The following is a 23,753-nucleotide window of genomic DNA, read 5'->3' as shown; positions in this document are numbered from 1 at the left end:
ATTTTCAAGATTGACATGGCACTGAAATCACCGATGGAATAACCATATCAGCAATCAGATAGATTTTACATTGGAGTTAATGAGGCAAAACTTTAATGTTTCAATCAACATTGCAAGCTGTGTTCAGTTCCAAAAGGGTTTCTCTGCCACAATGTTTTGGAGAATAAAACTGATGGGAAACAAGTGAATAGACTTACTATTTAGAGAATTTACTTTGCTCGATTCAAGCAAATTGGATTTGCTCAGATAGCTGCCCCTTTTCTTCCTGGGCATGGTCAATCTCATTAAAATAACAGTTCTTCTAAGATAGCTTTTATATTCTCCTCTAGTTCTTCACCTCCTTACTGGAAGAAAAAATGACTCAAAGATGAAAAATCGAGGGTCATTTTGCTTTGCTTATCAGATACAATCATAGACAACCCCCCCCGAGATAATGACATTACCTAAATGATTCTTAGAAAGAAAAATGAAGGTTTGCAATGCTTAACCTCTCCTTTCTAGTTCACTTGATCCAATTTATTCTCTTGGAAGCAGTTTATACTAATAATGGTCTTGGCATAGTGGGTGAAATAATGGTTGAGTTGATCTGTGTTTTTTTTACATGTTGAATTACTTTGTTTCAGACATTAGGCTTTGCATTTGCTTGGACTACTCTTTCACTTTATATTATAAGACTGAAGCCCCTCATGACCTTTGGCTTTTCGAGTCCTCAAGGTGTATATCTTGTTTGTGAAAAGCTTTCTGCTATAGAATGGCTCAAAGGACTACTGGACAACCCAGACGTTGGTTCTCTAAAGCTCAGGAAAAGGCTGTCTTGGGGACAAACCACAATACATGCAAATGTCTAGACAGAGGTTTTTTTTAATTACAAGCAACCTTGAGAGGCTTTGGTTTTGAGTGGAGGAAAATCTGATGCTTAATGCTATGCCTATCAGCTTATTTTTCTTTTCAAAGTCCTTCCACAAAACTGTTTCTCCCTTATTGGATTCCAGATGTGCATTTACAAAGGGAAATTGCAGAGAGAAAACAACAGAAAGAGGCAGTACCAAGCAGGAAAAGATTAAACATCACCCATTGTTCCTCCTCTCAAAACTGCAGACCTTGGGACTTTTTGTTTTGTTTTAAAAACTATTGGGGGTTCGTTATGTGCATTTGCTTGTAACATGACATTTGCTCTTTACTAACCCAGTTAAGGCCAGGGCAACCCAGCCCACATAACCCTCCTCTCCAAATCCAGGGCATACCTAATATGACCAAGTTTTCTCAATTTATCCTCTGCTAGGTTTGATGTTTGGGTAGAGGTAAGGGCACATTTTGGGTTAACCAAAATCAGCTAATGAACAAATACACATTGGTGCTTGATCCATTAGTGAGAGCTAAAGATAGATGTGACAATTGGGAGGAAGGGCGGGATATAAATCAAATAATAAATATAAATAAAATACGTTGATTCATTGGAAGAAAAATACAGAAAGCTTTATAATAGAACTGTATGCTTTATTTGTTCTCTTTTTAAATGATAAAAAGCTGTCCTGAATATATTTATATTAAAAAAGTGATGTTCACATTCATTTTTAAAAAATAGAATAAATTTTGGGGTAGCCAAACATCTAATGTGTTATTCAGCCCCTTTTTCTGGAGGTCCCAGGGACACACTTCCAATACAACTGCCCTACCATCATGGCATTATGCCTTGCAGTCTACCCAATTACTCCCTATCAGTTCTGGTCCTAATTTTTTAACAGCATCTCTCAAGTACCTCCTTGCTGTCTCTGTCATCTTTACTAAAAGCATATGCCTTTATCAGTAACACCAAGTTCATCAAGGCTGTCAGATACTATAAAGCTACAGTGGACTGCTCTGAAGATGCCTGCAAGATCAAGGCAGAAGGGGAAATATCTCAGCAGATGTGTTACTTGAAAACATACAAAATAGAATCCATGCATTTTGCAACTGCATACTGCAGTTTTTTAGGGATGCAACTTCAAATTATTGAAGTGCGAGGTTTTAAATAGCATTAAGGCATGGACTGCTGTTCAAATGTGCATTGACCTTATTTACACTATTCCACAGGGATTGCTTTCTTTTAAAAGAGGAGCAAAAGTTGTATCAGCAAAAGAGGGCTAGTTAGAATAAACTTTTGAAAAGACAGGTGGGATAATTTGTGAAACTCCAGCTCAATTTACATTAGAAGAAATTATCAAGGTACACTTCACTACTGAGGGAAAGTGTTTAGAAAGGAAATTTTGAACTTACGATCAATTTCCATTATCATGGGTTTTAGGAGGGGCAGTCTTTATTTTTGGGAAGAACTTTCTCCTGGTTGACAGGCAGAAGTAAAGATTGCCCCACCTGAAAACCATTGGAGAAAGAAAAAATTGAATTTACTACAAGTTTCCATTCTTGGGATTCAACAGTGAAACTGCATGGATCAAACTTTACTTTTCTCTGTCAATCAGAAGGTTCTTTCCAAAAGTAAAAACTGCCCCTCACCAGAATCACAGGTGCTTGAAGTTCAGACATTTTGGAAGGTTAGAAACTGTACTAAGAGATGTAGCAGTAGACATGGTATGCTACGATGTTTGATAAACTTGCCTAATATTAGACTCCTCTGTAATCTATCAAATGGACAACTGCAAGAATAATTAGTGCTAACATGTAGGATGTGATGTTCCATGCTTTTATGTAAATGTTTCATGCTTGTATATTATATTATATATGGTTAAGTGGTTTATAGTAGAATGTTTAAGGTAAGTGGTGTGTGATGGGAGTGGGAAATTAGAATGCTAGAGTGTGCTGGATGGTGATTGGCTGAGTGACTAAGTGAAAGATTTATATCTGAGCATGTAACTGTTTTGGCAGTTAGGGATAGTTGGTGTTGGATTGCTTATTTAGTGGTAGAGAGTGTAGGGTCAATGTTGGTTTATTATTTTGGATTTAGATGGAGAAAGGGTGGAGTTAGACAAGGTATATTTGAGGTGGGTAGGTCAGGCAAGATCTTAACATGTTATAGAATACCCAGTAACTTAAGTGAAAGAACAAAAGACCCGTTTTGAAACCATATGCTTATGAACACAAAGTAATCTTGCTCATTTTAAAAACACATCTGTTCTTAAAGAAATATTTTATTTCAAACATGCACGTTATTATTTGGCTATGCTAAAGGTTGATTCAGATACATAATATTTGCGGTTGCAGCAAATACCTGGAGATGTGTTATAGTAGCAGGGGCTCAACTCACAGCTGTTAGATTTAAAAAGACAAAGTGTCACAGGGGAGTTGATGCTTGCTTATTTACCTGAGCCATTATAGCAACAGAGCTAAAGGAATACAGAGAGGAATCCCTAACAGCATTGCTATATTGGGTAGTAAAGTAGAAGTAGTAGTAAAACCATGCCCTCATCTGCTAATTAGTAAAGCAGGTTGGTGAAGGATGGGGGTGCAACTTAGGCAGTTCCCAATACCTATTGTTTTCAGGTAATTTGCTACAAATATTTCTACCTAACCACCTTGAAAATAGGTATATTATAGAAAAACATAAAACAGATAGCTTTGTAATATTCTCAAGACTTCTGGCCAAAAATGTCAGGGCATGTAACCATGAAGAATACAAAGTGGAATTTTATTTCAATGGAACTGAAAGTTTAAACTGTAGTTTAAAAAAGTAACTTTTCCAAGCTCTGACGACGCACTCAGCAGCTGAGTCTGAGAAGGGCATCAGGCGTCACGCCGCGAAAATGCTGAGAAAGCGGAACAAGTGCCGAACATGGATATAATTGAAAACCGCCGCATTAGTGAAGCGCCGCGAAGCAGGGCACTGAAAAGCGGGGCCTTACTGTACTCAGAATACTTATATTGTCCACATTAAGTTACTTGTTACATTATGTACAGAAATGATTTGGAACAACTCAAAAGCTAACATTGTCTTTATTTAGGGTTTTAAAAATATACTAGAATGTGGAATTATAGATTTAAAAATTATAAATATTCAAAGGCTGCAAGAAAACATATCTTAAAAAATTTCTATTTCAGTTGTAAAATCATTTTTATTGGTACAAATATACATTATGAATAAAATTCCTTCAACCTGTATTATAAGCAGATGCCTATGAAATATGCAAAAAATGCTAAATTGCTTTTACAGACAAGAAACTACTTTTCTTTCAGAAGTACATGTTAGAAGCTAGAGAGGATGAAGACTGATGCCAGGGTGCACTCTAGAAAATACCAATATTAATAACATGTCCATTGCCCTCATTCCAATCAACAACAAACATTTACTTATGGATATGGAAGCATAGCACGTTATTAGTAATTCTGTGAGTTTTTTTGTTGTGCTTTAGAACAGTACACAAAATGCAAGATATTGTGTTCTTATATATAGTACAACAAACAAGAAAAGCATCTCCCAAAGGAGAATGTAAAAATCATATCCAAGCATCTAATATATATTATTTATACAAATTATTTTACTAGTGTGCTCTGTTGATATAATTACAATGTGCAATTGCATTCAGCAAGAATATAAAGTAAGTTGCGTGCACGTTTGACACATTTACATTCAGCAGTACAACATCTCTCATGCTGTACAGTGTGGATTAGTGTAAGAAAATGTCCAGTTCATTTGCTTGAGTTTTCCCTTCGCAAGGCATTATTTTTGTAGCTGCTTCAGCGAAATTCAAGTAGAAGACATGAAAAAGTTGCTGGCATTTGCAAAGGCATGACAGGGAATGTCTGAAATCAAACAGGTCAGAAAAAACTCCAAAGGATCAAATTCATGAAATTCAGGTATCAGTGTATTCATCGACACTTTTTAATGCTCCTCTATAAAAGAAGGGTAACTGATTTAAAAGGATAGCCGTACCCTTATTATTACAAAAAATCTTGCACTGCCAAACACAAACTAAACCAACTAAACAAAAATAAAATCTTTATCCGCTTCTTCTCCAGAGTCACTGGATTTGCTTCCCTGCTGACCATCTTTACTTAAAGACCTCTGTCTCTCCTCCTGGGATTCATATGTCTGATGTCCTGGGCTTCTCTTTGGACCTGTATCAAAAGATAGAATGTTTAGATGGAAAGTGGTGATGTGGAGACCTCTGTAATACTATTCAGGCACTCCCTGCAGATAAGGAATAAGTCAGAAATAGCTAATGTATTGTTCCAAATGGTTCCTGATTATCATCCTGAGAATTCTGTGTAACTCAAAAGCTCAGATCCTAAATTCTGAATACTAGTTGGTTAAAATAGAAAGGTGGTGATCAAGATTGAAAGGATCTTGATCTTGAAGATTGAAAGGATGTTGTAGTGGGGTTTTCATAGTTATTACGGATGGCTGGCAAAATCAACATTGATAGGAACCACCACTTTTTATTGAGGGAGCAGCTGGTGCCAATCTTACTTGGATAATGGGCACTTCCAAATCATGTGAGGCACTGTACATGGGGTCCTATCCAGCAATAGAAATCATGCTTGTACTCCTCTTTGGCTGTTTAGTTCTTCACTCTGAAAGGGATCTACATGCAGCATGTCCATGTTTGGATCACAGCAATTATCTCATTTCTAGGGGAAAACATTAACTTGAAGCCAACAGAAAGTGGCAGAAATATAATTTAAACCAAATCAAAAGACATCAGGACTTGTTTACATTGCCAACATAATAACAACTTTTATAATAAATGAACATAGCAATACCTATAGCAGTTTAGAAAGATATTGGCAGTTTTTAATCAAATAAAAGTCAGCAGAGTTCTTTGAGAAAGTCAGTAATAATATATAGGTTACAGGCTATGTTCATTTGACTTTGAAAAAACTTTGATAAAGTACCTCACTAAAGACTCCTATAGACTATGGATTGGTGTTCTAATGAGATAGCAACACTGAACAGCCCATCAGATAGACTGCATGAGATCAATTATTTGCATGTGTGTTTATGCTTTTTTCCTACTTGCTTTTACACATAGATGGATGTTGGCTCAGCTTTTCATTTTGTCTGGTTTTAATGTGTTCCGCATGGTTATATGTATGTATGCAGTGGCTTTCAGGCTTGTACTAAAACAGGTGTGCTCTTTAAGAGGTTCCGCCATATCTATTTTAAATCTCTAAATGTTGCACAAGGCAGTCCGTAATCAAATTGCCAAAGTAAGTAGGTGCCAAATTCTAAACATAATGCACTTTATTAATTAAATTTGTGTTTGCTAAAGTCAGTGGTCTTTTGTAAGAGATATTGCTCACTAAAATGCATCTTCTCCAAGATAGACAGGAAGGTATTTGTCTATCCTTTGGAATTATCTTCTGAGGCAGCACTAACTAAGATTGACTTTTCTGTGGAAGAGGTTCTCTCTATTCCTCAAACTGGTTGTGTTTTGAAGCTGAGAAGCATGGCATCAGCCTGACTTGAGCTTGCTGTGGTTTTCTCTACCTAGTGAAATAGATTGTGTGTGTGCGTGTTGCTTTCTTGACTTCTCTTCCATGCCTCCTTGCTAGCATTTCTTATTTAGGGGCAGGGCCATCACAGATTAAGGGAGTATCAGTCCATGGGCATACTGCCCAGTGAGTTTTGTGGGTGACAGGGTGGCCTCATCTTTCTCCCCAGTTCTCCCTAGCACCTTCCCTGGCTACAATGACAAAAGAGGGAAATGGGTGAGAGGAAAACCAGGAACATCTCCAACTCCTCCTAGTAGTGCATTTCTCCAGTTACTGGCACACAGGAAAGTCTCCTGCCACCAGGCAGCCTATCCCTCTCACTGCCCTGGTGCAGGTGTAGCAAACAGAGAGCATGCTGCCTCCAAGTCAAAGGAGTTCACCTTGCAGATAGCATCTGAGGCAGAACATGACAATATGAACCAAGAAGACAACGGAAAGATACAAATAAGAGGGCTCCTCCAGAGGGGCCCCTCCTTCCCTTCCAGGCTGGCGGGGCTTTATGGAGTGAATTGCTGCCTCTGCAGCCCTCCTGTGCACAGCAGCTGCAGCAGAAGGTGGGGGGCAGGCAGACTGCTGTGCTAGCTTGGAACTGCCTTAGCAATCTGGCCCAAATTGGGTCTGATGCTGTCATGTGATGAAAAGTGTTTCTGGCTCAGCTCTGCTCCCTTCCTGCCACCAGAAAGCCCCGTTTCAGGGATCCTGCCAGCATCACTTTCACCTGTCCGTTTGGCAGGCAGAAGGGGGAGATCTGCACTAGTGGAGTGACACTCGCATCACTATGTAAGTGGCAGTTGGTGGGAGGCCAATGGAGGCTGGCAGGGCTGGGAGGAAGACCACCTCTGTCTAATCCAAACCACCACCACCTGAGCCAGCAAAGGGGTTTGGACACCCTGGAAGATATGTCAAAAAGTGTATAAAAATGAAATTCTTTTCAAATTGATTTAATAATATAAAAACACAACATACCATAATTTGGATTTAAGTGATATACAAAAGTAAATCCCACTATGCTCAATAGGGCTTACTTCTAGGTAAAAGGATTACAGCCTCTGAGTTTAAGAACCAAAGAGCTTAATAAGTTTTTACAAATACATATTTTAAATTAAATACTAAATAATACTAATTCAGTATGCTTTATACAGAGGAATGTTACCAGAATTATTGTGCTGCTCCTTATAAATCTGAGCGTAAAACACTAAAAAAATGCCTATCAGTTCTGTGATGTATTAAAACTGACACTAATGAAGTTCAAGCTTAACTTGTAAATACTGTGTGTAATTTTCTAAGTACAGCTCTTCAAACATGTGCTTAATAACTAGGTATGATTAAATTGCTGAATAGTAACACTGAGAGTTGTTTACATTTGGAGTTTGGTATAGAGAATTGAGCACATCATACTAAGCCAAACCATGGTTTAGTGCATGCATGTGGGTTCCCAGTGAGAAAATTGTAGCCACTTTGTTCCTCTACAGTCATTTTGCTGCTGCATTGTGCTAAGCCATTGCTTGTTTTAGTGCAGGGGACAGGAATTGGATCTGGCCATCAGGCCAGATGCTTCCTTCCCTCACCCCCTCGAGCCACCTTTGACAGGTGGGTGGGGCTGCCCACCTGTCAATCACCTGGTATCATTATGGTGTCAGGTGACAACTCGAAAGGGACTCGACTTTGACATCTGTTTGCAATTGGTTTCAATACAAACTGTTTGAAAAATGCACTTCAAAGTGATATCAGTCATACCTCATACCCTGACATCACATATAACATCAGCAATGGGGCAAAAGGACATGGTTTGGGGAAAATGACCTCACAGGCCAAATCAGGGCCCCTGCTAGGCCTAATTAGGTCCACAGGCTGGAGACCACCCACCCAGGGCTCATGTGAATGTGATCTCATGGTTTAGCTCTCTTCAGACTAACCACAAGCTGTAAACCACAAACAAAGCTTAGCTACCCTCGTAGTTACTCTGGAGGGAGCCAAGCCAAGCCACAGGTTAGCTCAGTGTGGTGCAGCAGAAAAACAACTGGGGAGTGTGAAGTGATTGCAATCATCTCCCTGTGTTCATGCTAACCATGCTTTAGCTTAGCTTGACATGCAAACAAGACCAATATTTTTTACTGAAGCAACTTCTCCTGCAGAAACAAGTTTCTTATACAGCTATTCTTCTTCCAGAGATCTGCTGCTATATAAGAAATTAATTGGATAAATACTATAGTTGGAGATGTCTGTAGGACCACACTGCATGGGGCAAGGCCTACATACCATTGCCTGAACCCAAACAATTTTTTCACTAACTCTGGGAGTGCCTAGAATGGGATGGACTGTTTTATCCATTGCAGAGTTTCAAACATTTCCTGGCTCTTTAATTCCCCCAAAGGCATATGGAGGTAACCTCTTTAAAATAAGTAAATAAATAAAAAGTTTAGAAAATGCAAATATTGCATCAGTGAGTGGGGGGAGTAACATTTATTGGAATCACAGCAGGTGAAGAGGGGCAATTTAACATTGCCCTCCTAAATTGAAATTAAGGAAAATCCCTCTCCTAAAGCTGGTATTTGCACTGGAAGGAAATCATCCCTGGATGCCAAAGTAAATACCAGCTGCAGAAGAGGGATTTTCCTGAGGACTGCAGCAGGGCTAAATTCTGTCTCCATTCCTCCTGCATTCCTAGTAATTCTCGCCCCTTGTATCCAATAAAGCAGCCTTTCCCAACCGGTGTGCCTCCAGATGTTGTTGGACCACAACTCCCATCAGCCTCAGCCATTGGCAATGCTGGCTGAGGCTGATGGGAGTTGTGGTCCAACAACATCTGCTCTGGGGTTCCCCCAACCCTTCAGAGCAGACTTGGCATGGACATGGGGTGTGCATGAAGGAGGGGGGAAGTTGCACAACTGTAAATACTTGCACTAATGGAACAAGTGTGTTCAATACCACCCAATGCTATTTGAACTGTTATAAAAACTCTGCACATTAAATGCAAATATACATTTAACATCAACCTCCTGTCTGGCTTGGTCTGGAAGTGAGAAGGAAATGATGGGGGCTGCAGAGAACACAACAGATAATGGAAGAGGTAACTAGTACCATGAGCTAGAAATGGAAATAACCCCTGTAGAAGGAGATAGGAAGTCATGTGCTTATATACAGTTAGAACGACATAATACAGGTAACTTAATACATTTTTATGACTGACATTTAGGTCAAATTCACAACTATGAAGATTGCAAACAGACTTTCAATAGCTGAAGAAATCATCATTTGCACTAGTAAAAGAACCAGAGATGCAACATTCTTACCTTCATGTGAAAAAGATCTGATAGCTGGCTGAGGGCTGCTTTGACCATCTTTTTCTTTATCAGAAGGAACTCTCTTCAAAACAGGGGGAAGGAGAGCAATTTTTGGGGAACCTGGACCAGATGGAGACTCAGGAATATCTTCTGTGGAAACACCACATGCACACAGACAAATTCAGTCACCAACTGTACAGCTTCCAGGAAATTCATCTACAGAACCCATCCATCCGATGTAATACTTAAAAATAAACAGTAGCACACAGAGGATGGTTATGTATTGTTAATGATACAATTACATTTAAAAAATACAATGTGAAAATGGTATTACTCAAATTTGTGCCAAATTTAACATTTAATTTAATATTAAAACATCCAATAATTTAGTTTTATAACCAGGTCAGTTCTTCATGAGTAACAGTTACTCATACTGACAGTATGTGATGATTAACAGCCTAACTACATGGACAGACAGCTGTCCACATGTTTGACATTTGCATATTAAGTAAGCGTGGGTCTATTCTTTACATGAAAATGGACTATCAATCCTATTTCTCCCTGAAAAAACCCAGAGAGATAACAGAGTGTGCACATGTATTCATTTCTACAATCACTACTACTTCTGCTTAATACAGTAGGAGCAGTAGGGAAGCAAGGCTTGCATGGAGGGGTGATCCAGCTATGTATTAATCTGATCTACTGATTTGTGATGTGTTTTGTAGTTATTTCATGAATGCAATTTTAAGAGTTTATGCTCTTAACGTTGGTGGTATAGATTTTTTTTTTGAAACAACCAACAAATAAAATTGCTGCAATGAGCAATGGCCTGATATGATATAATGAACCAATGTTAATGGCCACATGAATTCATGGCAACAGCATGCTGCTTCCCATCCTGGCTCTTTTCCCACTATTACTTGGAAAACAACCATAGTAAAAATTGGGCATTTCTGTTGATGTCTCAGAGATACATTTTGCATTCAGATAGATTATATACATTAAAAATACAAAAATGCAAAGACATTTGATCAGCTTTGAAAATGAATACTGTTGACATGGATACCCATCCATTGCTCTGCTCATCTGCACCCTTTGCCTATCATAACCCAGTATGGCCTCTCATTGGGCTGTGGGGAGCTGTGACAGACAGATTGTACAGGCAGGAGACACAATGTATTCTTCTGTTTCCACAGCAAAACAGACGGCAGCTGCTCTGCCTGAGTGCACTCTGTCTCACAGCTATGTTGTTATTTCTCCAGCTAGGGTTTATGTATCTCCCAGGGGCTGTGGCTGGTTGTCTGGAGGGATCTGTTTCTCACTCACCATAGGTGACCATGTAATAACCTCAGGTACAAAGCTGTTTATGATTTTGTTCTACACATTTCCTGTCTTCCTTACCTGGCAGGGGCATAATTAACAATGAGTTAACTTTACTAACCCAGAACATACAGATGGCTTAAAATAGATTTAAATCTTATAAGGTTTTGGAGACAGACTTTACATGTGAACTATCCATGATTCAGATTTAGTAAAGGTATCTTAGCTACCCAACATGAAGAAACGTACAGGGGAGCTGAACTTTGTTGCTTTGCTTTGATCTAGTAAGCCCAATTCATCTCTTGGACCACTTACTTTAAATTGGGGACAATCTCCCCTCCCCCATGCTGGTACTGTAGAACAGCCTTTCCCAACCAGTGTCCCTCCAGATGTTGCTGGACTACAATTCCCATCTTTCCTGACCATTGGCAATGCTGGCTGAGGCTAATGACAGTTGTGGTCCAACAACATCTGGAGGCACACTGGTTGGGCAAGGCTGCTGTCGAAGCAATACCCAGAAGCATAGGGAAGATGCCAATGGTTACCAGCCGCTATCCCTGCAGAAGTGGTGATTGTAAGAAATAGTTGCCAGTGCTCACTTACCAAAGTGGATAAGCAAGCAACATTGGTTGCTTTCACTTCACTCACCTGCAGGGAGAAATGGACCACTGGAACAAGGAGGAAGGAGGTAGGTATATTGGACATTTACAGCACAGCAGCAGAGAGTGTAGATTATGTTGCCAGTCCCCACCCCCATGGAATCAGCCTTGACTTTAATTGACAGCAATGAATGAGGAGCCACAATTAATGGACGACTAAATCAGAAAAAGTCAGGAGATTTAGTTTTTGAAAGTATGATGGAAGGAGATCAGCATTAAAGCTCAAGTGAGAATGTTGGAAGAAATGAAAGCTCTGAAGGCTATTTTGAAGAGATTTTGAAATTTTGTAGAGAGCACAATAAAGCAAACCAAGGGTCCTAAGAAATCATTTGCATTAATTCCAATGACATATTTAAAAAGTTTTAAAAATCTGTATTTTAATATTCAGAAATTAGGGGAAACAAAATGTAATAATCTTGAAGACCTTTGGACAGTACTATAATGAAAAGGCTACTAAATTAATACAGGGGAATCTCATTCTCTCTCAAAACTTACAATTACAATCCCATTTCTAGCATTTAAAAGATTAGTTAGAATTAGCAGAGAAGAACAACTAAAAATGACACTGAACAAAAAATAATCTGTTACTTTTAAATTTTCTGTTCAGGATTTAACTATTAACTTTTCACACATAAGCTATTGTGTAAATAATAGTGTAGCTTAAAAAGGTTTCTCACCAGTACGAGAGGCAGACCGTGGCTTTTGAGGAACAGTTGGCCGTCCTGCTAGGCTGGGCTTTGCTGCCTGAAGTGGAGGCTTTGGACTAGTAGGTGTGCTGGAAGAACTTCGTGTCCTTGCTCCAATTTCTGTCTTTGGTTCAGCTTTTGTATTTTTTTCTGATGAGGCTGTGATGCAGTCACTTTTACTCAGGACAGACCGGCTCTCTGGAGAGGACTGGTGGAGCTTAGTTACTGAAACAAAATGACCCATCAAACATTGAGACTGAGAGTGCTGCAGTTTTAATATTAAAAGTTCCTAGTCTCCATAGCTGCAAAGAAAAACAGACAGAGACAAAGAGGTGTGTGTGGGCTGCCAGCTACTCAATAGAAAGAAAAGCTGCGACTTTTCCTTCTTCTGACCAATGAGAATAAAGCCACTGATACAACTGACAAGCAACTAGGCATCCAGTAGGTTCTGTGCCATTGAGGCATTCCAGGGAGTTTTAGAGGGAGAATGTGCCCCATGCTTCTTGGAGTGGTTTGGCCAATCAGGCCTACATTTCACAATCCTGGCTTTGGAAACTGTTTCGATTCTCCTGGTCACTAGCTCTTCCAGCAGGGCAAAGGATACATGGGTGGCTTCTCAAAAGGGGCACAGGTTGATGCTTTTAACACATGGAATGAGTAGGATAATCTGATATTGTCCATTTCCCCAGAGGAATGTCTGAGCAGTCCTCACAAGCCACAAGTCAGCTTGATATGAAGAAGGGTGTGTGTAAGTGCAGAACACTTACTCTATTACTGCCAGAAATTATCTTCCCACCTCTTATTCTTCACTGTCTGATAGCTTCCGTGTGTTCCAACACAAAGCTTTGTGAGGCAGAGAAAAACTGGGTTGAGACTTAACGAGCCCCAACATACCCCAATTGGCCTTGTGTCAAGGCAAGTCTGTGCCTTCAGTGAAAATGGCTGGAGAGCTGGCCTGACTTGAAGGTTCATGTCCAGACAGACCACCAGAGAAAAAGCCAACATTCCTTGGCAAAGTCAGGGGATTTTGACTCACCCATCATTCACCCTAGGAAGAGTGATCACATAAACAACAGCAGGATTGTTATGTAGTGGATACATTTGGATTTTCTGGATCCAGACCTGGTTTTGGTACAGAAACTACCTTGGTCACCACATACAATGACCTATTTCAGAAAAGAGACAGGGGGAATGTGTCCTTGTTAATTCTCCTTGATCTCTCAGCAGCTTTTGATACCATCAACCATGGTATTCTGGAGTGTCTGTCCAAGTTGGGGGTTGGCAGCATTTCTCTGCAGTAGTTCCAGTACTACTTAGATGCTTGTTTTCAGAGGGTGGTGCTTGGGGAATGCTATTCAGCCCAGTGGAACCTTTAAGGTGTGGTCCAACAGGTTCAATTCTATCCCCCATGCCATTTAAGATCTACATGAAACTGCTGAGTCATCCAGAGTTTTGGAGAATGTTGTCAGCAATATGCTGATGACACATAGCTCTACTTCTCTTTTACATCTGCAGGTGTGGCAGTGGATGCGCTAAATTAGCGTCTTGCTTCAGTAATGAACTGGATGAGAGCTAATACACTGAAGCTTAATCCAGGCAAGACTGAGGGGCCTCTAGACTGGAAGAATGGGTTCTGGCCCACTCTGATGGGGTTACACTCCCTCTGAAAGAGCAGGTACATAGCTTGGAGGTCCTCCTGGATCCATTACTGTCACTTGAGGCTCAAGTGGCCTTGGTGGCGCAGAGTGTCTTCCATCAGCTTCGACTGGTGACCCAGCTGCACCCAATCTGGATAGGGATAGCCTAACTTCTGTTGTCTATGCTCTGGTGACCTCTATGTTAGACTACTGTAATGCTTTATACATGGGGCTGCCTTTGAAGATGGTCTGGAAACTGCAACTAGTGACGAATTTGGCAGCCAGATTGTTGACTGGGGTAAGTTGGTCTGCAAATATAGCACCAATTCTGACATGGCTGCATTGGCTACCAATTAGTTTCTGGGCTCAGTTCAAAGCATTGGTTTTGATCTATAAAGCCGTATGCGGTTCAGGACCTCAGTATTCCAAGAGCCACCTCTTCCCATATGAACCAACCTGGACCCTCCATATGTCATCAGAGGCCTTTCTTTGTGTGCCCCTCCATGGGAGGCTTGGAGGGTGGAAACATGAGAGTAGATGAAAAGAGGCGGTGATCCGACCACTCCTGAAAAAGCCCACCCTGGACCCATTAGTTTGTGACAATTACTGACCAATTGCAAATACCCCCTCTTAGGGAAGGTGATTGAGAGGGTTGTGGTGCAGCAATTGCCAGTATTCTTTGATGAAACAGATTATCTTGACCCATTCCAGTTTGGGTTCAGGCCTGGTTACGGGACTGAATCGGCCTTGGTTGCCCTGATGGATGACCTTTATCAGGAGGACAGGGGAGTGCGACCCTGTTACTCTTACTTGATCTCTCAGCGGCTTTTGATACCATTGACCATGATATCCCCTGGGCCGACCTGGTGAGATGGGCATTGGAGGCACTGTTTTATAGTGGTTCCAATCCTATATCCAAGTTCCTTTTCAGGGAATAGCATTGGGTGATTGTTTTTTGGCCCCCTGGCAGTTGTGCTGTGAGGTGCCGCAGGGTACCATCTTGTCCCCCATGCTGTTTAACATCTATATGAACCTCTTGGGAGTGGTCATCAGGAGATTTGGGGCAAGGTGTCAGCAGTATGCTGACTATACCCAGCTCTATTTCTCTATAACATCTGAATCGGGAAAGGCCTTGCAAGCCCTGGACCACTGCCTGGACTCAGTGGTGGGCTGGATGAGGGCCAATAAACTGAGTCTGAATCCTAGCAAGACAGAGACACTGTGGGTTGGTTATTCCCCAGTTCAGATAATTGGTCAGTTGTCTGCTTTGGATGGGGTCGTACTCCCTCTGAAAGAGCAGGTCGGTAGTCTGGGGGTGCTCCTGGATGCATCTTTGTCACTAGGAGCCCAGGTAACCTCAGCAGCTAGGAGTGCCTTTTAACAGCTTTGACTAGTAAGACAGCTGCAGACGTTTCTGGACTGGGATAGCCTGACCACTGTTGTCCATGGACTGGTAACCTCCAGGCTGGATTACTGTAATGCAGTCTATGTGGGACTGCCCTTGGGTTGGTGTGGAAGCTGCAGCTGGTGCAAAATGCAGCAGCAAGACTGCTCACTGGGGCAGGGTATCGCCAACATGTCATCCCACTGCTGAAAGAATTGCACGGGCTGCCCATTAGCTACCGGGCCAAGTTCAGGGTTCTAGTTTTGGTGTACAAAGCCCTATACAGCTTGGGACCAGGATACCTGATAGCCCATCTTACCCTTTATATACCATCTTATCAGGAGATCCGTTCTGCACAACACAGGAAACAGACCTTTAGTGTGGTGGCACCTACCCTGTGGAATTCCCTCCCCTTAAATATTAAACAGGCGCCATCTCTGTTACTTTTTCGGCACCTACTGAAGACCTTCCTCTTTCAACAAGCCTTTTAAGTTGAGCCCTTATCTCAGTCTGTGTCTGTGTTGGAATTGCTTTTTAAACATGTTTTTAAACCTTTTTTCAAAAGATGTTTTTAAAGATGTTTTGTTTTAATATATTTTAAAGTCTGTTTTTATGATGTTTTAAAGTGTTTTTAGTGCTTTTGTTTGCCGTCCTGGGCTCCTACTGGAAGGGTGGGAGGGAAATAAATAAATAAATAATAAGTAAGTAAGTAAGCAAATAAATAAATAAAATAAGGCTGGATGATGTTCTAGGTTTTTTTTATTCTCAGCTTATACATGCTAGGCTCGAGAGAATATATAAGATATGTAAGTATGAATTATGTGTGCATGCATGTATGCAAACACTCACTCTAGTTTGAGATTTGTGAAGAAAGCAGCGTTTCTACTTTCACATTTTATAATTCAACGCAATCCTACCCTATATGAGCCACTTGGCCATTCAGTTAATGCAGAACATTATACCCAAAACTCGTAACTTGGCCCAGCTAGCTGATATTTTATTTATTGCAGCACTGCTGATTGAAGGAATTCTAAATTCAAAGCTAACTGATCCAGAATGTCGGCCATTTTCCAAGATACCCTTCTAGTTTATATAGAAGTTTTTGTACCTTGACTGATACGTGTGTGCATGCATGTACCCTGTGCCAGAAGTGTTCAGTTTATGTGAACAAAGTGTTCTCCCAACCTTTATTCATATTTTGGGATGTGTTTGAGAAATTTTGGTATACTTACATCATCTATGAGAACAAAATGTTCTCTGTCTCGGAATTGTTGCAATATAATCCACCTTGTCCCACTGGTAACGTCTTCCTTTCTAACCTATGTTCTGTTGCTTTCAAAACCCTCTATCTTCATCCATCAGATATGCTTGTTTTCATAGACAGGGTTTGTGTGGACAAAGCAAAAAAACTTCCTAGCATATGCACACACTATGTACAGGCAGCAAAGTAAATGTTTGTGCAAATGGCCACATGTGTTGTTTATGCACCATTTGCTCCTTGTTAAGTAGTTTCCATGAACCAAATGGTCATGCATGAAACAGCCCTTACAAATATTTTTCATTATAGAAACAAATCTGCCTTTTTGTTTGCCTATTATGCATTTCAATTTACCTTAAGCACCTATTTCCCCTATACTCCCAAGTTATTATATTGTACTATACAACTCACCATCTCCTACTAGGGGGAAAAGATTTGTCTTGAAGCCAGGAGAACTATCTGATGAGGTAGAAATAAGACAGGAGTGCAGTTATGTGAGCAAAATGAAAGGTTAGTCTTGATGGTCGCTGAAGACTGGCAGATGAATAGAGACAGCAATGCTAGAAAAGCTGGAAGACTAAGGGTGGGGATACAGAGGGAGAAGAATTCTCAGAAGCAGGGTTCAATGTACACAGTGGGATGAGAAGCAGGGACTGTAGCGAAGAATGAATGAAGACGGCAGAGGCCCGACTAGAAGATGGATGCTAAGCTGAGGGAAGGAGTGGCAAAGGAGAAAACCTTTACAATAGGGGTGGGCAACTTTTTCTTTCCTGCCTGAGGGCAATCTGTCATAACCCTCAAACTGGCAGTTGGCAGAGCCAGAGCCAGAGCCAAAGAAAAATGGGGCCACCCCCCTTTTCTCTTTCTGCTAACCCCTCCCCCAATTTTCCCATATTGCCACACACACAAAATTAAGTCAAGGGCCACAGGTTGCCCAACTGTGCTTTACACAGAGCACAGAGGCATACGGGGCTGTTTACTGTCAACAAAAAGAAAATATACATAGTTAGGATGCTTCAGAAGCTGGAGAAGATCAGAAGCCAAAATAGCAGTGGCAGATGATATTCTGGTTGGTTGGAGTCAGGCAGCCATTTTACATCCTTGAAGTTCTTAACACAACCCTTAAAGAAGCTATATACACAGAATCATAGAAAAATGCCTTGTTCATCCATGGACAAAGAACATTATTTATGTCAATGATCAGTTCCATTCTACTTCTCAGCAGGTGTCTTCCACTCTAAAATTGTTTAAAAACTGCAGAGTGTTTCTCACCTCTTCATCTGCATTCATAAATCAATTATTTAAAGGGTTAAGGACAAATCCACAGCACACACTTAGAACCATTTTCTTCTGTGTTCACATCACTGTTGCCTGGAGCTTGATTTCTAGACTTGGCATAGATTATGTGACTAGTTAATTATTTCCTATTGGGAACTTTCCAGGATAGCTTCCCTTCCCCACAGTGTAGTGAATGAAAATGAAGGAACTGCTAAGCTGCTAAGCAATTGACACCAGCTACATGTAAGGCAGACCAGAATTCTGCCCTATGGAGGGAATCAGGGAATATACAAAGTAGATCAACTGAGGGTAGCTGCATAAAGGAACAGTTGTGAAAAAGAGTTTCAGCAGGGGTAGCTTGCATGACAAAATATGGATATGAGAGAAATGGAAACAAATTATTCCTATTGCACTGTGAAGATAAGGCTCAGTTTGCATGACTAATCACACTACCAAATCAAATACATTAATAACAAGTATATTGGATTGTAGTCAACTAAGACCTACTCTGAGTAGTCCCATTTATATTAATGAACCTAAATTAGTCATGTCTATTTACTTCAGTGGGTCTACTCTGAATAGGACTAGCATTAAATACCACCCCATTACCTCATTTGTATTAAGATCACCAATAGCAAGTTTGCAGGCGCTAATTTCAACTTAATGAGTTTTCATTTTACCAGCCTTACACAACTCTTAATTTTACCAGCTTTGTAGCAACACACCTGTACCACCTCCATCCAGTCGTTCGGAATTCACTGAGAGATCTGTCAAGTCTCTTGCATCATTTCCTAGTTTCTTTAAAACAAAAATATAACAGGGTGATAAGGAACCCTTGAAAATTATCAACTATATAATGTTTCAGATATTCCTTTAAAAAATACAGACCACAACTTTCATTGAACTAGGGTTTATAGATCATCATGTTCCAAGGCTCATGAGATTTCTGTAATGCATTTGTTATTATTAAATTTATTATTATCAAATTTGTTTCCCACCCTTCCTCCCAAAGGAGCCCAGGGCAGCAAAAACATATTTAAAACAATATAATTAAAAAAATTAAAATAAAGTTTTAAACATTTTCTGAGCCACTGATATGTAGGGTTGTCTTTGAAGAGTATCTGGAAACTCCAGCTGGTATAGCACATGGCAACCAGATTGCTACCAAGGACTAACTGCAGAAAACGTATTAGAAGTGTAACAGAAGTAATAGAAATTTGCTTCATTTTTTGAAGCAAAAATATACATGCAAAGAATACACTGCTATGCCCGAGTTTTAAAAAAATGCAATATAAAATAGTTAATGGAAGAAGGCCATTTAAATCATCTGTGAATATGGTCCTACTTATAACTTCAACAACTTAATTGCAACAACTCAAAATTTGCTGCCTTACCTACAGCTGTATAAACGACAGGTTGGATCCAGACTAAGTTGGTTAAATTTAGTTCCCATTGATGTCAATGGGAACTAATTTAAATTAAGTCATGACTAACTTGCCCAATTTATTTCAGTGGGACCTAAGTGCAACTGGATCCAACCCAAAATATTCCTTTACCTATTCTATATCTAACTGGACTTCCTGGCAACCACAGACAATTGCATCACCTGATATCATAACCATTAGTCTGCGTTCCTCTTGCTAGAGAATTCTCAGTTTTAAACCCTCTGATGTGCTAACTAACCCATGTCATCTGGCCTTATTTGTATTTTATTTGTTTCTAGAGTTAATACTGGTTTCTTCAAACAATAGGTGGAGCAAAGCCACCACTAAATATTGGCTTGGAGAGAAGACTAATTTCGATTCACTTATCTTGCACTGTTCATGCCAATTCACAGATCATATTCAAAGCAAAAAACACCACAACGTTTGCCATATTTTCATCTAGCATGCATCTGTTCATCATGAGTAATTGTAATAGGACTAGGTCATGCATCAAGTAGTAAATTCCTTATGGTTTTGTTTCTACATTAGGTATATTTGAATTTAAACAGCCATCTGTTATCTTAACACCTATACAATGTTAATTTATCACAATGAATTTAAAAATATCGAAACAATAGGTTCTAAAAATAAACCACCTTAGTCAGTATCCAATGCCTCACAATGAGTAGCCATATTAGCCATATTATTTTATGTAATTTTATTGTTCAAATAATCCACTGCAAGAAATCACATTAACTGCTAGGAATTGCTGTGAACCATTAAAATGACAGTATCTCTCACCTTTTGTGCTGATGCAGCTCTACGCTCCTGTTTAGCTTTCATTTCTGCTAAAAGTCCACTACCCATCACTTGCACTCCATACCTACGTCCTCCTTGAGGACTGCCTTTGCTGTCATTCTTCTCAAGTTTAGAAGCATCCTCCAACGGTCCCTCTTCTATTGAGTCTGGTGTTTTTAATTCCTCCGTTTTTTCAGTGTTACCATTCTGTTCAACTGATTTAACCTCCTTCTTCATAGCATCCACTGTGAGGCCAGCTGATTTAGCATCCTTCTTTGTAGCATCCACTGTGGGGCCTTTAACAACACCTTTGGGTGATGAAGGGTCCTCTGTCACCAGAACAGTCTGAGGACGTTCAGATTTTGATCTAGATTTGATTAAATTGAGAAAGCCGCTTTTTCGAGAATCTCTTTTTTTCTTTTCGTCAGTTGCTTCACCAGAGTCATGAGTGTCTGATCCTTTTGTTGAGGTCCTCCTAATTGATGAAAAAGGCAAATACACATAAGCTATAATGGCCTCACTTGGACATAATACTAAGCTATGGTTTAACATTACATGGGTGAACCTCAGACTCTTGTGCCTCCCCTCTCCTCTCCACACCTGATATGGCCACAAAGAGACCGGAAGCTTTTGCTTCTGTTTTTGACTAATGACAATTATAGAGTTCTGTTTGAATGTAATGGGAAACTACAGTTAACACTTCCTAGTTAGTTTGCCAGTTCGTGTAAAGGGAGGATGCAGTAGCATAAGGCTCATTCATTATCTTGGCCTAATAAACTGAGATATGATCATCTGAATGCAGATAAAGTTAGTCTGTTTAAGGAAAAAAATTTAGGCAGTAATGTGACAATGCAAATAAGTCTTAACAATTACAGTTTATCACATTTTCATGCCACCTTCTGGTACTAGCCATTTGGTACACAGCGCAGATAGATTCTCATTCTTGATTTTCTGACCTTTGGCATCTGCTTGCAACCTAATGGCTATTTATACTTGTTCATACATTTGAGTGTAATTGGTTATGTAGCCAAAATGGTACAAGAGGGAGGTACCAACAGTCCTGTACCCAAGGTCTACAGAGATACAAAAATATTTTGAAAAAAAATTCTAAAGAGGGGGACCCAAAAAACAGTACAATGATGACTGAACATGCTCAACAGGCACAGAATGGTGACAGACTGTTGGAGGGAAGAAAAAACACAAAAGGGGGGAGGTGGCATCGAATGGAAACTTGAACAGGTTCCACTCTACACTTTTCTTGCAGGTCCCACTACCTTTAAAATAGAATTAAGCTAATAATAAGCTATTACTTTAGCTCTAGCAACAGAACACAGATGTTATTAAATTGATATTTTTAAAGAAAAAAGCCATCGCAAAGTATCTGCTTCCTATAGAATGAAGAAATCTACATCAACTTCAGCTACTATACCTTGTTAAAGAATAAGACTTACTTTGCATCCATTTTAGTCACCTTCTTAGTGAAAAATTCATCAACACCTTCATCTACTCTTCCCATAAGGCCATTCTGTTCTCCATGTTGAGGTGTTGTAGTACTCACCTGATAAAAAACACGATTTACTTAAACTAGAAGTTTTTGAAGGTTCAGTATTGCCAGTTATGGGAGTCAAAGCCATAACTGCCTATTGGTTTGAGAGAACAAGCAGTTTTCCTTATGAAGTGCAATGAGGAGTGTATAAAATGGGGGGGGGGGTTATTCTCAGATTCATCTCAATGGATCAGAGCATAAGAATCTATAATACGAGTGACCTCTACAATACAGGCCCTGCAGTTGACCACAAAGTCACAAGATGGTCAGAACTGGTTTACTAATCCCAGGAAGACATTTACTAACAGGTTTAATTAGTCATATGGAAAGGTCTAAACTCCAAGAATGCTCAGGAATAATCCTTCTAACTAGACAATGGTCAGTGCCCAAGTTAAAGTTTGAGTCAGCAAAACCAACATAAGATAACAGAGTTAATTAACACATATCCAGTGCCTCCAGAGACTGCAAGTAAAGGTTTAACTCCAAAGGACAGAACCATCATATCTCAGGAAATTCAGTCTTATACGGAATCACTCACTAGTATCCCCCCTCCCAATTTATATTCAGCCCAATGAAGGTCCAAAATATATTTAAATCTGAGGTTTTGAATGGCTGATGGCACCTCTCGGGGCTCCAATGACTTTTTCACTCTACACAACGCAACCTAGGAACATTGTGGCTACATGGAACCATGAATACTAAGGAAGGGTGAGATTTTTTGGGTCTAGTGGAGGCTACAGTAAGGACAGAGCTGCAGCTCATGGCTAGACACGGAAGTTCCATTCTGACTTTAGACTCTTGCTGCAATCTTCAGGAAAAGTATATTCACACCTAACTTCTGGGCTACTTTCTTTTTCTCCATATCATTTGATGCGATTCTGAATATATTTAGACTTGTTCTTTGTCTTATTCTATCTAGAGCATCAGGGTATAAAAGACTAGGTAAAAGTCAGAACGCTGCTCACCCTAACTGTAAACTGTAAAAGGCAATATTTTTCCTGTTTCCTCCTCTAACAAACCAATCTTTATTTTATTCTTTGTGTGCTTTATTGGGGCTAAGAGTGGAATTATACATGCATAAGAGTAACCAGCAGGTTTCATTCCAGCATAAGTGGTGTTTGAATTTCTAGTGAGTAAACATGCATATGGAGATTCAAATATATACATGTAACAGAAGGGTCTGACACATAAATAAACAAACAACAAAACAGGGCTGAATATGGCTGTCAAGAATATTACGGCCTGGCTTAAAGCTCATCCACTATTTAAATACATATGAAGTATAATGTGAGCAACATTTTCACTCACAGCAGCTTGCGTGGGCTGTTGCTTTTTATTCCTTTTTGGCCTTAGTTTTGTAAAGTGCTCCAGTTTTTTCCCTTCTTCAGAAGGCAATTCTGAAATAAATCCAGAGATCCGTTTGTCCAGCCTCCCAGAAGGGAATGGGGGATCTTCTATGTGGATAGGAACTTCTTCCAATGCTTTGTCCAAGTCAAACTCCATCTCTAAGGGAAATATTTAAAGTTTATTAGATTTGAATCTCTCTCTCTCTCTGGTCAGGAATGCTAGTATAGGCATGACCCCATCAATGAGCCCTCTCAGTGAAAAGAGGCATTTGTAAGCAGAAAAGTCTGAGCTGGTTTGGATTACTGACATCATGCTTTGCATATGGGATTTATTAATTTAGTGTTAACTTGTATTAATTTAGATTAGAGCATCAGACCAAATAATGCTTATATTCTAAAACAGGGATGGGGAACCTGCAGTTCTCCAGATGTTGTTGGACTCCCAACTCCCATCAGCACCCACCTCCACAGCCAACATGGGATTCTAGGTGTTATAGTCCATTATCATATGGAGGACCACCAGTTTTCCACTCCCGGTCTAAAATATCCTTTTAAGTAAAATATCCAGTGATTGTTGAAGCGAGAAAAGTGGTACCAAAACATCACAAAAAACAATCACAAACCCATATGACTTACTATTACATTCCTTCAAGACATTATACAGCCAAAACATATCCTGCATAAAAGCAATACAGTATCTATATGTG

The 23,753-nt window shown here is 39.9% G+C and overlaps 1 protein-coding gene across 1 annotated transcript in view; it reads right to left on the bottom strand.

Annotated features, from left to right (window-relative positions):
* Positions 1 to 4,021: 4,021 nt before the first annotated feature.
* CARMIL1 (capping protein regulator and myosin 1 linker 1) overlaps positions 4,022 to 23,753 on the bottom strand; it is a 221,984-nt gene continuing 202,252 nt past the window's right edge. The window contains exons 32-38 of the mRNA XM_061593631.1: positions 23,009 to 23,205; positions 21,606 to 21,712; positions 20,158 to 20,629; positions 18,658 to 18,730; positions 12,367 to 12,600; positions 9,720 to 9,860; positions 4,022 to 5,049 (exon numbers count right to left, since the gene is read on the bottom strand). Coding sequence (XP_061449615.1) covers positions 4,913 to 5,049; positions 9,720 to 9,860; positions 12,367 to 12,600; positions 18,658 to 18,730; positions 20,158 to 20,629; positions 21,606 to 21,712; positions 23,009 to 23,205 — 1,361 coding nt within the window. The 3' untranslated portion in view covers positions 4,022 to 4,912. The remainder of the gene's footprint in view (positions 5,050 to 9,719; positions 9,861 to 12,366; positions 12,601 to 18,657; positions 18,731 to 20,157; positions 20,630 to 21,605; positions 21,713 to 23,008; positions 23,206 to 23,753) is intronic.

Source organism: Rhineura floridana, chromosome 1, assembly GCF_030035675.1.
Source record: "Rhineura floridana isolate rRhiFlo1 chromosome 1, rRhiFlo1.hap2, whole genome shotgun sequence".
Lineage (NCBI taxonomy): Eukaryota > Metazoa > Chordata > Lepidosauria > Squamata > Rhineuridae > Rhineura > Rhineura floridana.
This window is presented reverse-complemented; position numbering and strand designations above follow the sequence as displayed.